This window comes from Amblyraja radiata, chromosome 9 (assembly GCF_010909765.2).
Source record: "Amblyraja radiata isolate CabotCenter1 chromosome 9, sAmbRad1.1.pri, whole genome shotgun sequence".
In the NCBI taxonomy this organism is placed as follows: domain Eukaryota; kingdom Metazoa; phylum Chordata; class Chondrichthyes; order Rajiformes; family Rajidae; genus Amblyraja; species Amblyraja radiata.
The window spans coordinates 45,621,935-45,635,348 of record NC_045964.1 but is presented as its reverse complement, the minus strand read 5'-3'; the positions used below and the strand labels follow the sequence as shown (position 1 = coordinate 45,635,348).

The 13,414-nt window shown below is 41.6% G+C and overlaps 1 protein-coding gene across 3 annotated transcripts in view; it reads right to left on the bottom strand.

The window, feature by feature from the left end:
* ddhd1 (DDHD domain containing 1) overlaps positions 1 to 13,414 on the bottom strand; it is a 56,285-nt gene that overhangs the window by 24,370 nt on the left and 18,501 nt on the right. For 2 of the 3 annotated variants that reach the window (XM_033027266.1, XM_033027264.1), the window contains exons 3-6: positions 7,478 to 7,579; positions 5,984 to 6,112; positions 3,855 to 4,002; positions 1,493 to 1,605 (exon numbers count right to left, since the gene is read on the bottom strand). In XM_033027266.1, the coding sequence (XP_032883157.1) occupies positions 1,493 to 1,605; positions 3,855 to 4,002; positions 5,984 to 6,112; positions 7,478 to 7,579 (492 nt within the window). The remainder of the gene's footprint in view (positions 1 to 1,492; positions 1,606 to 3,854; positions 4,003 to 5,983; positions 6,113 to 7,477; positions 7,580 to 13,414) is intronic. The other variant, XM_033027265.1, reaches the window with a different exon arrangement.

Here is a 13,414-nt window from a genome sequence, read left to right as displayed (position 1 = left end):
CCCTGAAGATGCAACACCTGTCGCTATGAACGATCGCCCAGTCTGCGTTTGGTTTTCGCCGATGTATAAGAGTCCACATCTTTAATTCTCCTTCCCATTCCTACACATACCTTTCTGTCCTCGGTCTCCTCCGTCAGAGTGAGGCTGAATGCAAATTGGAGGCAGCTTGCAGGCCAGAGGTATGAATATTGATTTCTCTCACTTCAGGTAGCCCCGGCATTCCCTCTCTCTCTCACTCTCTCTCTCTCTCTATATCCCTCCCCACCCAAGTCGCACTAGCTTCTCATTTTCACCCCACAAACAGCTTACAATGGCCTGTTTCCTTTATCATTGTTACTTTTTTGCATATCTTTCATTCATTGTTCTTTATCTCTCCACATCACAGTCTATATCTCTCGTTTCCCTTATCCCTAATCAGACTGAAGAAGGGTCTCGACCCGAAACGTCACCCATTCCATCTCTCCAGAGATGCTGCCTGTCCCGCTGTTACTCCAGCTTTTAGTGTCTATCTTCCCTCTAAACCTTTCCTATCCATGTATCTTTCTAAACGTCTTTTAATATCTGAGGGGTACGACATTAAACAGCTGGTTAAACATAGGACGGCACACCACTGGAACAGGCCCTTTAGTCCATAATGTCTGTGACGAACATGACACCAAGACCAACTACCTGCACATGATCCGTATCCCTCCATTCTCTGCACATCCATGTGTCTATACAAAGCCCCTGAAATGCCACAGTCACAGTGTATTCCAGGCACCCACCACTTTGTAAAAATAATTTGCTCTGCACATCTTTAAACTTTGTCCCTCTCATCTTAAAGCTATGCCCTGTCGCCCTTGACATTTCCACTCTGGTAAAAAAAAAAAGGTTCTGGAAACATATAGAGACGTAGATTCAGACAGCATGGAAACAGGCCCTTTGGCCCAACTCATTCATATTGACCAAATGGCACTTGGCCCTCCTATCCATGTACATGTTCAAATGTCATTTAATATCATAGGTGTATGACATTAAACAGCTGGTTGTTAAAAATCACAGGATCCTATTTCAATGGAGGAACAAGGAATGTTTCCATTCAAGTTATATGGGGTTCAAGCCAAAAGTTATCTCTCAACCTTAATCTTGTGGGAACTTGCTTGTGAAACCGTCTCATTTACTACCAATGTCAATTTGGAATCGGCTATCAGAGTGATGCAAAATGGAGACGGACAGATTTAACTGTGGATGGAGAAGAAAACTGTCACCCTTGCATTACTCCAGCAGTTTGCAATGAGATGATCTGGAGTGGTCAAGAGATCAGAAAGAGGTGTTCAGGTGGAAGAACTATTCTTAATTCCCCACATTATTTTTAATTTAAATCTAATAAGGATCAGAAATAGATACATGTTTCAATACTGTCCACACTGATATTTAAGGAAATAATATACACATGCTAGTTCATCCTAGATCACAAGAAGCCCAAATAGTACTCCTGTTTACTTTTAATTACCCCCATCCAGGCTGAGCTTTGATCTCCATTCCACTGGCAGAAACTCAACATATTCCAAATTGGTGGCGTAATGAAAGTGCTTTTCTTCAACCTTCCTTGCAGCTTCTCGCATCCTATCAAGTAGAACAGAAAGAAAAATAGTGTAATAACTCTAGTTTAGAGATACAGCATGGAAACACACCCTTCGGCCCATCAAGTCCACGCACAACATTAATTACCCATTCACACAAGTTCCATGCCACTCCCTACACATTCGGGGCAGAGGCCAATAAACCAACAACCCACACATCTTGAGCGCGTACGAAACAGGAGTACTGCCAACATAGTTGAACATTTAGTCGTTTGTCTTTGAAAAGTAGGTTTAGGAAAAGCAAGCACATTTGACTTTATATTATGATCACCAGCTTATCAACGGTATAAACCTATCTAGAAACTGCATTGGGTAGATGGGTAAACTTTTTGAACTAATAATGTTTCTATCAGTTATTGAATTATTATTAGTTCAAATAGCGCACACTCAAACATTATACATTTGACTGATTTTTCTTTAGATGGAATGTAGCAAAAAGGAATTTTGCCCAACTCGTTTTCCATTAAAAACATGCACTTATTTCCCTCCTTCCGCATCCCATATTTTTCCTTCTTTACCCCCCTTTGTACACTGATCTCTCATCCCAGTGTCCCCATATTTCCCTTTTATCCTCCCTCTTTCCTCTCCCCTCACTCCATCAACCAGCTTTACATTTCACTCCTCCTCTCACTCTTTTGTCTTCCTTTTCACCTCCAGCCTTTGTCACTTTCCCCACCCATCTGCCAATGAACACCACTCTCCCACCTGCACCTAAATATTATTTGCCAGGCTTTGTCAATATTTTTCCAGTTTACTCCCCCACTCCCATCAGTCTGAAGAAGGTTCCCAAACCAAATGTTGTCTGTCCATTCTCTCCACAGATGCTGCCTGACCCGCTCAGTTCATCCAGCACCTCGTGCTTTGCTCAAGATTGCAGCATTGTTGTATCTGCAGTTCCCCGAGTCTACACTTGCACATGTACAGAGCTGCTATTCGCACCTTTGACTTCGGTGTTTAAATCATGGTGTAATTTTTAGTCCTACTGCCTGCTAATCATGAAACCAGAAACAATGGCATTTTTGTATCTAAAGTTCAGTTTCAGTGCTTGGCAGAAAAATCAAGGCAGAAGTAAAGTCAAAAACCCTTCTCAGATGCACTGTGATCCTTGCTGCTTGGTGTGTATGTCTATCTACAAGGAACCTCAAATATTTCAGATAACTGATCAATCTGTATCGGTTCTCTTATTGCCTCTTCATCTGTGTCTATTAATGACACTCGAGTGTAAAGCTATGAAAAGCAGGTTTCATTCTCCAAAGCCAAACTGTAGGTTACTTAAGTTAAAAACAGACCTGAGTTTTCAGTAAATAAATCCTCTTAAAATGAAAGCTGACTGCTAGCATTAATAGTAACACAGCAAAGAATTGTCATACCGCATGAAAACAGGCTCGTCAGCCCAACTCGTCCATGCCGACCAAGATGTCCCATCTAAGTAGTCCCATTTGCCCGTGTTTGACCCATATCCCACTGATTGTTCTTGTCCTTGTACCTGTCCAAATGTATTTTAAATGTGTGAAAAAGGTGCCCTTCAGGTTCCTATTAAATCCTCCCCCTCTAGGCTTGAACCCATGTCCGCTGAGTAAAAGCCTATGCGTTCATCTTATTTATTCCCCTTATGATTTTAAACAACTCTATGAGATCACCCCCAGCCTCCTGCACGCCAGGGAATAAAGTTCTAGCCTGCCCAACCTCACCCTATAGCTCAAGCCCTTGAGTGCTGACAACATCCTCGTAAATCTTCTGTGCACCCATTCCAGCTTAAAACATAAACTAAATTAAAATTAAAAACTAGAAATATCGAAGCGGTGAAATAACAGGCAGATGAAACAACTACAAACAATCAAACGACAATGAAATGCAAGCAAAATAAGGAAGTTTTACAGCAGGGTTTGAAACATTACAGGACTTTCCTTTCTGCCAGTCATTAAATAAGTCGGGAGTCGCTATTTTGGTACATGCCAGAAGAGGGTCCCAGAGTTTAAACTTTATGGCGTGCTACAAAATTAAAAGATTAACTTGCCAACACTGATGCCTTCAAGTACAATCATCATCTAGACTGAGACTAAATTCATTGATAAAGTACAATGCCAAAATAAGTTTACAACAAACTTTCAAAATGGCCAGCAGTTAGTTCTACATATTTGAAATTAGATTGCTCCCTGTAAATTCTCCCTGTGTTAGTGTATTTCTTTCGTTAACACAAATTGTGGGTGCAGCAATGGAAAAGCTACTCACATGCCCGTGTTTTTGATGATACGACCTTGGTCCATTTTTTGCCCTATTCCATGTACAACAAAGACAATGTGTGTAGGGATTGGTGGTTTGTCTTCGAGAGAGGATTCTTCAACGTAACCTCGATGAAGTCTTGTCCCACTACTTGATGCTGCGTGGTTAAAAGCATTCAGCGTGTGAGCAATTGTAGATACACGTATTGTTTTGGTATTAAACATCTAGCCAATGTAAAGGCTAGGCAGGCTCGTTCACCCTATTGCAGAACTAGCTGATAGTTTGCAACTATAACCTATTTTTCAAATTATATTATCGATGTGGTAGGCAGTTCCAAGAATTTAGCATAATTGAGCTGTACAACAGAGAAATGGGTCCTTCAGCCTACCTTGCCCATGCAGGCCAAGTTGGCATACTGGGCTAGTCCCGTTTGCCTGCATTTGGCCCATATCCCTCTAAACCCTTCCTATCCAATCTGTCTGAATATCTTTTAGTAATCATAATTGTATCCACTTCTGGTTCTCTCTGACAGATTCCAGATTTTGATATTGTCTGCAAACTTACGTCCAAGTCACAAACAACAGAGGACCCAGCACAGATCCCTGCGAAACACCACTGGTCACAACCTAGTTAATGAATCTGAAAACTCCACTCCGAGTGAAAATATCGCCCCCGAGGGCCTTCTTAAATTTCTTCACTTTCACCTTAAGCCTTATGCCCTGTAGTTTGCAAATCCTCTACCCAGGGAGAAAGATTGTGAACATTCACTTTATCCATTTCTGGAACTATGTCATAAAGATGTAATAATTCAAGTTATATTTGCTCATTAATTCTGGAATGCATTTTCTTACATTTCCTCACCATTGTCTACAAGTACTCAAAATACGTTAAATGGCAGGCTAGACATTCTGACAAGTCTTCATGACAACCAGGAATACAATCCATAGCCATATATTTGGATGATTATGGCAAAAGGAAATTACTTTTTCCCCGCCTTACTCCCCCCTCCCCCCCCACCAATCTCCAACTGCCTTTGAATGAGGCAGAATAGAATCAGTCATGCAGCACGAAAACAGGCCATTCAGCCCAACTTGTTCATGCTGACCAAGATGCCCCACCTACGCCAGTCCCACCTGCCTGCATTTGGCCCATATCCCTCTGAACTTTACTTCAAAATCTAAAATGTTTGCCTTGTTCTTTTTTTTGTGGTCTTCTTTAATTTAGAATTTTATATGTAACTTATGTGTCATTTATATTTGTTTGTTTGTCTGTGTCCACGTGTCTGTGATGCTGCTGCGAGACTTTTCATTCTACCTTTGCTTCGCATACTCATGCAAACCTGAACTTTCTTTACCACCGCCTGGATTTTAAAAATTCCCACACTTGTTTTCGAATGCCCCGAACTCTGTAAATTCTCTCCCGTCCCTTTGAAACGTTGGCTCTCAGTTCCAGGCTCACACTCATCCATAAATTGTCAACCGTGTGGGACACATCTCTCAGATTTCTTTGTCGACCTTTCTACTCCTTAAAATGTTCCTGAAAACTGAATGCATTTGGTCATCAGCTGTACCTCCATAAGGGGCTCTCAATTTTTGTTTTAGATGGGTTGATTTCTATATAATAAAAGACACTCTACAAACAGATGGTGTTGTATCCCAGCTCCTTTACCCCCCCGCCGTCCACTCACCTCCCCAGCCCCATGTCAAATACTTCCCTTTTATTCCCCACACTTTCCCCTACCCGTCCCCTTCCATGCATATCCCTCCCTCTGGCTTTGCATTTCACTCCTCCCCTTTCCTTGTGCGGCATCCTAGTACCTCCTTTTCATCTCTATCCTGTCACTTACTCCACCCATCTGCAGATTAACCAGTCCCCTCACCTGTATCCACTGATTGCTTGCCAGGCTTTGTCCTGCCCCACCTCTCTTTTTCACATTTCCTCCCCCCTACTCCATCAGTCTGAAGAAAGGTCCTGGCTCGAAATGTCATCTGTCTATTCCTTCCACAAACCTGTTTAACTTCCTCTGCACTTTTTTTTTTTTTTTTTTTTTTATTTTTTTAAATCAAGAAGCAATCTTAGGTTAGAGTTGCTCGGAATTGAGAAATTATTATTTGACAATAATGTTAAGCACATCATACCTTTGGAAAATCCCAGTTTCTGGGTAACTGTTCGTGCGATTTTGGATGTAGTTGTGTCACTGTACAAGTAAACTTCGTCCACGCCATACCAGTCCACATGGTTGCGGCTCAGCTTTAAGCTATGTATAGCTGCAACCGATAAACATTTTGACCATTAATCAAATACAGTCTTCCCTTCTAATGAATGCAAGATGTAAAATAATTAACTTTCAATAGTAAAAAAAAAGTTGAAGGCATGCAACAATAATCAGGAAACATCCCAAATCTGCAGAGTTAATTTTACATAATTACAAACAAGAGCATGCACTTCCTGAACTGAAATTGTTCCAAATTTCTGGCACAATTAACTGTATTGAGAGAAACAAAAAAATGTTCCTTTATAGTTGCAGAGTGAGAGCGAGAGAGAGAGAGAAAGGAAATATTAGGAACACCCTTCTGAAAGACCATTGGAACGAGACAATCCCAGTTTTTCAAACATATTTGAATTTAATTAAATTGAATTGAAATGAAACATACAACAATGAAACAGGCCCTTCAGTCACTAAATCCACAGTGACCATCAATCACTCGTTCTCACTAGTTCCATGTGATCCCACTTTCGCATCCACTCCTTACACACTGGGGGTAATTAACCTACAGACCTACATGTCTTTAGGATGTGGGAAGAAATTGGAGCACCTGAATGAAACCCAAGCGATCACAGGGAGAACACGCCAACTCCGCACATACCACCCGAGGTCAGGATCAAACCGGGGTCTCTAGTGTTGAGGCAGCAACTCTACCAGCTGTGTCACTGTGCCGCCCATTTTCTTCAAATTTTCGATGACATACTTGGGAGAAACAAGTTACGTAGCAACGGTCGACACTTGTCCATTGGAGGCAGCTCAGTAACGCATGAGCAAAAATATGCTGCCAAGTTGAAGTCATACGAAAACGTGTGTGGTGGAAGGTCTGGTTCTGCGCACAACTCAAGCTACTTGCCCATTGCTGACAAAGAGGTTTTTGGCAGAACAAAAGCTCCAGCTCTCCAATCATTTACATGTCTTTGATAAAGTTGCCACACTGAAAGGATGTGTTACAGTATTCGACAACGATTACACGTGGAACAGATCGCGACGTGCAGCTCTGTTTGTACAATGTTTATGCCAATTTTAAGAAACTTGCTTTACGGTTGCTACTTCTACAAAACTAATTTCACTTTTCCTAAGAAATTCTACCGATGGAAACATGCACTAATAGTAGGGGGGGGGGGGGGGGAAATCTAGCTCTCAGTCCCAGAACTCCTAAAAGTTGCAACTGAAGCACTTGAGAATTAATTCAAGGACCAAGATTTTAACGGGCACAGTATTAACGGCAGCAGGAAATGCTTCAGATTCAAAAAATATTGTTCACTTTATGCATCCGTGTAGGTTCACCGCAGAGGGAGAGCGTAAATGCTACTTGAAAGCCTCTTCTAACCTACAGTACAGGTGTAGAGAATAATTCATACCATACCTTGGCAACACTTTCGTTTGTAACATGCAGTGTCAGTAATTTCCTTATATCCTCTCCATTTGAACAGAAAGGGAAAATAGAAGGGAAGGAGTAGGTACAGGACTAACAAAACAAAAAAAGGTGAACTTCATGGATATTGTAATACTCTATTGATCTTCAGAATACATAGGTCTCAAAATCAAAATATATTTTAAGCTTGCCAACTAAAAAAGTTTTCCAATAATGAACAGAAAAACTCATTTTTGAAATACGCATCATTTTCTGCAGATTTCAGGCAGTGGACACAGATAGGACTGTTTCATGATCTACATCTGAAGCTTTATGGTCTGGTTACCTGGTATTACAGGTTAACTTTGCACCACTGATTGTTCTATAGTTATTTATGTATTATTGCGTAAATGTGTTGCAGCTAGTAACAATTTCATTGTTCTGTTACAGTTACTAATAATAATTAAACACTCTTGACTCTTACTTTGGATGTCACATTGTGACCCCAATTCTACAGCTGCCAGGTCAGTAACAATAATCCAAAATAGTGGCTTCATGGAAAACCATTTTGTTACTCTTGAATATATATGTATAAGCATCAATTTGTAGACAATAATCAAAACCAAATAATCAGCACACAAATAATCTAAATATACATCGCATCTTTTGCTACCTTCATTTCAACTTCTCTAAATAATATTTGATTGATCGAAAGATACAGCTTAGAAACAAGGCCCTTCAGGCCATCAAGTCCACACCGACCATCGGTCACCCATTCACATTAGTTATCCCACTTTCTCATCCACTCCAAACACAATAGGGGCAATTTTTACAGAGGCAAATTAACCTACAAATCCTCACGTATTTGGGATGTGGGTGGAAATTGGAGCATCTGGATTGGGGCAACAGGTTGAACGTGCAAGCTCCACACAGACAGCACTCGAGGTCAGGATTGAACCAGGGTCTCTGGCACTGTGGGGGAGCATTGTGCGGCTACTGACTGAAAGAAAGCAATTGCCGCTAGATATTTCTGCCCAGAGTACAAATACGATTTTTTTTTTGACAAAGCTTTACGAAAAGTACAAAAAGATAATAAAAATTACATATTGGCACTTAACATCTAAAATCTCCCATTTTGCAGAAACAGAAATGGCTGGAAATACTCAGCAGGGAGATGGAGAGTTAATGTTTCAAGTCAATGATCTGCTTTTGATGTTTTTCAATCCAATTGCTTCCTTTCACATTCACCAGCAACCAGGTTAGAGTCATAGTGACACAGTGTCGAAACAGGCTCATCGGCCCAACTTTTCCACACCAGCCAACATGTATTGCTCATCTCGTTGCTTTTTTTTTTAACCTAGCATTTCGGTTTATGTACACTGTTTGCTGATTTAACATTTGGAAATACTGTGTGCAAAATTACTATAGAGAGATTAAATAGCATTCAAAATAAACCTTGCACTTCCGAGTTGGCAAAAAATGTAAGTATAAACCCCTTTTGTGCTCTCATCTGCTGATTGGTTTGAATTTTAAAAGGCTATGCTTATTATTTCACCCCCTCAATTCCTAGTAGTTGTGCTCAATGTTTTTCTCACAGAGAGTGGTGAGTCTGTGGAATTCTCTGCCTCAGGTGGAGGCCTCAGGTGGAGGCAGGTTCTCTGGATGCTTTCAAGAGAGAGCTAGATAGGGCTCTTAAAAATAACAGCCAGGGGATATGGGGAGGAGGCAGGAAAGGGGTACTGATTGAGGATGATCAGCCATGATCACATTGAATGGCGGTGCTGGCTAGAAGGGCCGAATTGCCTACTCCTGCACCAAATGTCTATTGTTTGTTTACCGTGTATTGTGAAACTTAAAATTAGAGTTCCGTCGAATTAGAGTTCAGCTGTGAATGGAAAATTAGAACTCAGTTCAAATATGCAGTACATGTTGACAAAATGGGATCAACAATATTTTCACAGTCTAAATCACAACAATGGAAACCAAATTGAAACATTTACAGAACTTTAGTACACCAGTCACATTTATCAATAATTTCATTTTTTTTGCATGCAACTGTTGTCAAAAAAAGAAAACCAATGAGTTAAATCACACTTTGATAGATCCACTCCCAATGAGGACACACATTTAAGTTTTGTTTTAGAAAAATACTCTGCCTCTCAACTTCATTGGTGGGGCAGGTGCAAGGAGCGACAAAACTTCTTGTTTCTTATATTAATGGATGAGTACAGGAGACTGATAATCTGATTGAAGGTGCCAGAACAACAATCTTGCTCTCAATGTTACAAAGACTGAGGAGCTGATTGTTGGCTGCAAGAGGGGAAAGCCAGGGTTCGACGAACCTGTCTGCATCATCGGTACATCAGTGGAGAGAGTCAACAGCTTCAGGTTACTGGGTGTGCATATCTCTGAAAACTGTTCTGTGTCAGTACTTCAATGCAATCATAAGGAAAGGTCATCAATGCCTTCAATCTCTCAGAAGACTGAAGAGATTTGGTATGTCAAGGAACATGAACTTCTATAAGTGTACGATAGAGAGCATACTGACGTTGCATCATGGCCTGGTTTGGCAATACAAATGCCCAGGAACGAAAGAGACTACAGAGAGCAATAAGCATTGCCTTAGTCCATCGCAGGTACTGACATGTTCATCTTCGAAGGGATCGATTGGAGGTACTACCTCAAAAAGGGCAGCCAATATCAAAGACCCACAGCACCTGGGCTATGCTCTCATTTCACTACCATTGTCAGGTGGAATCTACAGAAGCCTAAAGATCATGACCACCAGGTTCAAGAACATCTTCTTCCCAGCAACTGGCAGGCTCTTAAACACTGCACAACACTAACCTCAGTAACAATGTTCTTCTACGGACTTTTGTCCTTAGTTGCACTACGAAGTTCGGTTCAATGGTCCTTTATTGTCACGTGTACCGAGGTATAGTGAAATTTGATTTACCATACAGTCATGCCAAAAAAAAAGCAACAAAATACAAAACTACATAAAGATTAAACATAAATAGCCACCACAGCGGCGTGTGAGAATATCCAGGACACAGAGCATAAGCGGAGACCCACAGCCATCAGTTCAATGTCCGGACCACACACACGCTCCTTCACCGTGATGTGACCGGAATTGTACCGACCGCTGTCACTCTCTCAGTAGTCCCCGTCTGCCCAAACAGTCAGAAAGCCGTCCACACTTGCACCAGCCTCCAGGATGTTCTCATGGCACGTTTTCCCCACAAACACCAAGATCACTGCACTCACGGCAATCCCTCCGAGTCCCCACCAGCGCGAGCAGCACGTCCATCTTGTATTTCGGCGACCTCACATTCCCCACAGTGATGGAAGGCGAATAACTTTTACCTTCTTGTCTCCCGCGGTCAGGGGGGGGGGGCGATTAAAACATCTGCAGTCGGGGCGATCGAAACTCCCGCAGGTGGCGATCGAGGCTCCCGCGATCGGTGTGGTCAAAGTTCCTGCGGTTGGAGCTCCCGATGTCGATCCTTAACAAAGGGACCGCCAGCTCCACGATGTAGGCCACAGTGCGGACATAAATACGATATGGAAAAAGTCGCTTCTCCGTCGAGGGATGAGATTAAAAAAGTTTCCCCCAACCCCCCGCATAATACAAAACCAAAGATACACTAAAACATACAAATAAAACATACTAAAAACAACAAAAGAAGACAGGCTGTTGGCGAGGCTGCCACTTACGGCACCACCTGGTTTCGCACTATTATGGGTTCTAGAATTACAGATATTAACTTATTGCATTATAATTATTAGAAATGTATCCGTGTTATTGCATTTACGGGCCTGTTAAGCTGCAGCAGGTAAAAATGTTATTGTCTCGTTGCTGGTACATGCACCAATTAAACAATTGACTTGATTCTTGTTTTCTTCTGATGTGGTCACAACTGAAAGCACGTAGTTGAAAATGGTTTAGGAAAGAAAACATCTCTTCCCACGTTTAAAAAAAACCTCAGAGCTCATTACTGGCAAATGGTCCACTGTTCTTTTAATTTATCAAGCACATTCTGCACTGCACTTCAATTTATTCAAATCAGCAGGTACGCAAATAGTTTAAAAATGTCTCTGGATAACAGATTAACTTTCCACTTTATGCAGCCACTCAGAAAAATATCCGAGGTGTTGTTGCTCATTTCCCTTGTAATTTTTTTCCCCCAGGGCCTAGTTGCTATCCAATAGGATTCATTTTCTTTTCACAAAAGCTGTGATTGGTGCACAACAGGTTCAGGATGAAGTGACAGAGATGTGGAAGATAATTAAAAAAGTGTAAAAAAAAATTCCACAGCAACAGCAAATTAAATTATAATCAAATGCACAAGTGTAAACTGGAAATTTACTAATTTAGAACAAATTGTCAAGTTCCAATTTACACCAAGACGGATGAAAACCAGAGGAGCAAAATTATGAAATCTTTAATAGCTGAATGCTGTAATGGCTAACTTAATGTGCAGGCAATATTATGACACAACCTGTTTGGAAAAATTATTGAAATTTACCAGACTGCTGCCTGGATTAGGAGGTATTAGCTACCCGGAAAGGTTGGACAAACTTGAATAGTTTTTTCTGAAGCGTCGGAGATTGAGGGGAAGACTGATGGTCAGTATATAAAATTATGAGAGGCATAGATGGAATAGATAGTCAGAACCTTTTTCCCCAGGGTAGAAATGTACAAGTAGAGATGTAAAAGACTAGAGGACATAGCTTTAAGGCAAGAGAGGTAAAGTTTAAAAGATGTGCGGGGCAAGTTTTCTTGACACAAAAGGATGGCAGGTGCCTGGAACGCACTGCCAGCGGTGGTGGTGGAGATAGATACAATAGTGGCATTTAAGAGACTTTTAGATAAGCACATGGATATGCAGGGAATGGAGGGGTAAAGCAAGCAGAGGAGATGAGTTTACCTCAGCATTATCTTCGGCACAAACATTGCGGGTAGAAGGGCTTATTCCACTGTACTTTCTATGTTTGATATTATTCAGAATATGTCTATTATAAATGTCCTGGTAAAGAAATTTGTGTCCATTCAAAGGGTCCCAACCCAAAACGTCACCCACCCTTTTTCTCCAGAGATGCTGCCTGACCCACTAAGTTACTCCAACGTTTTGTGTCCATCTTTGGTATATATGAGCATCTGCAGTTCCTTTCTACACATACTTAAAATGGAATCCCTGCTCAAAACCTAAACCGTATTGATGAGGCAATGCTGTCACAAATATGCCACTTCAAAGCCCACACTGGGAAAGAGGAGATTATTCCTGGAGACCTCAGCGGTACTGTAATCGTGACCACCTTCAAGAAAGGAGACAGGTCTGACTGTTGTAACTTCAGGAGGAGTTTCCTTGATGTTCGACCTGTTGCTAGGGTCCTCCTCAACCATCTCTTCGTGATGGCCGGAGGACTGCTCCCCGAATTAGAGTGGATTCTGACACACTGTGACCATGTAATTCGGAGGACTGTTCCCTGAAGTACAGAGTGGATCAAGACACACTGTGACCATTATCGTCACCAAGCCACAACTCAATGCAAAATGCATATTGCATAGAACAGTACAATGGTGCAGCTGGTAGAGCTACTTTCACACAGCGCAAGAGACCCAGATTTGATCCTGAGCTTGGATGATGCCTGTGTGGAGTTTGGAACCTTCTACCTGACTGGTGCAGTGACTAGTGGGGTGCTGCAAGGCTCAGTGCTGGGACCCCAGTTATTTACAATATATATATATTAACGATTTAGACGAGCAAATTAAATGTAACATCTCCAAGTTTGCAGATGACACAAAGCCGGGTGGCAGTGTGAGCTACAATGAGGATGCTATGAGGCTGCAGGGTGACTTGATAGGTTGGGTGAGTGGGCAGATGCATGGTAGATGCAGTATAATGTGGATAAAAGTGAGGTTATCCACTTTGGTGGCAAGAACAT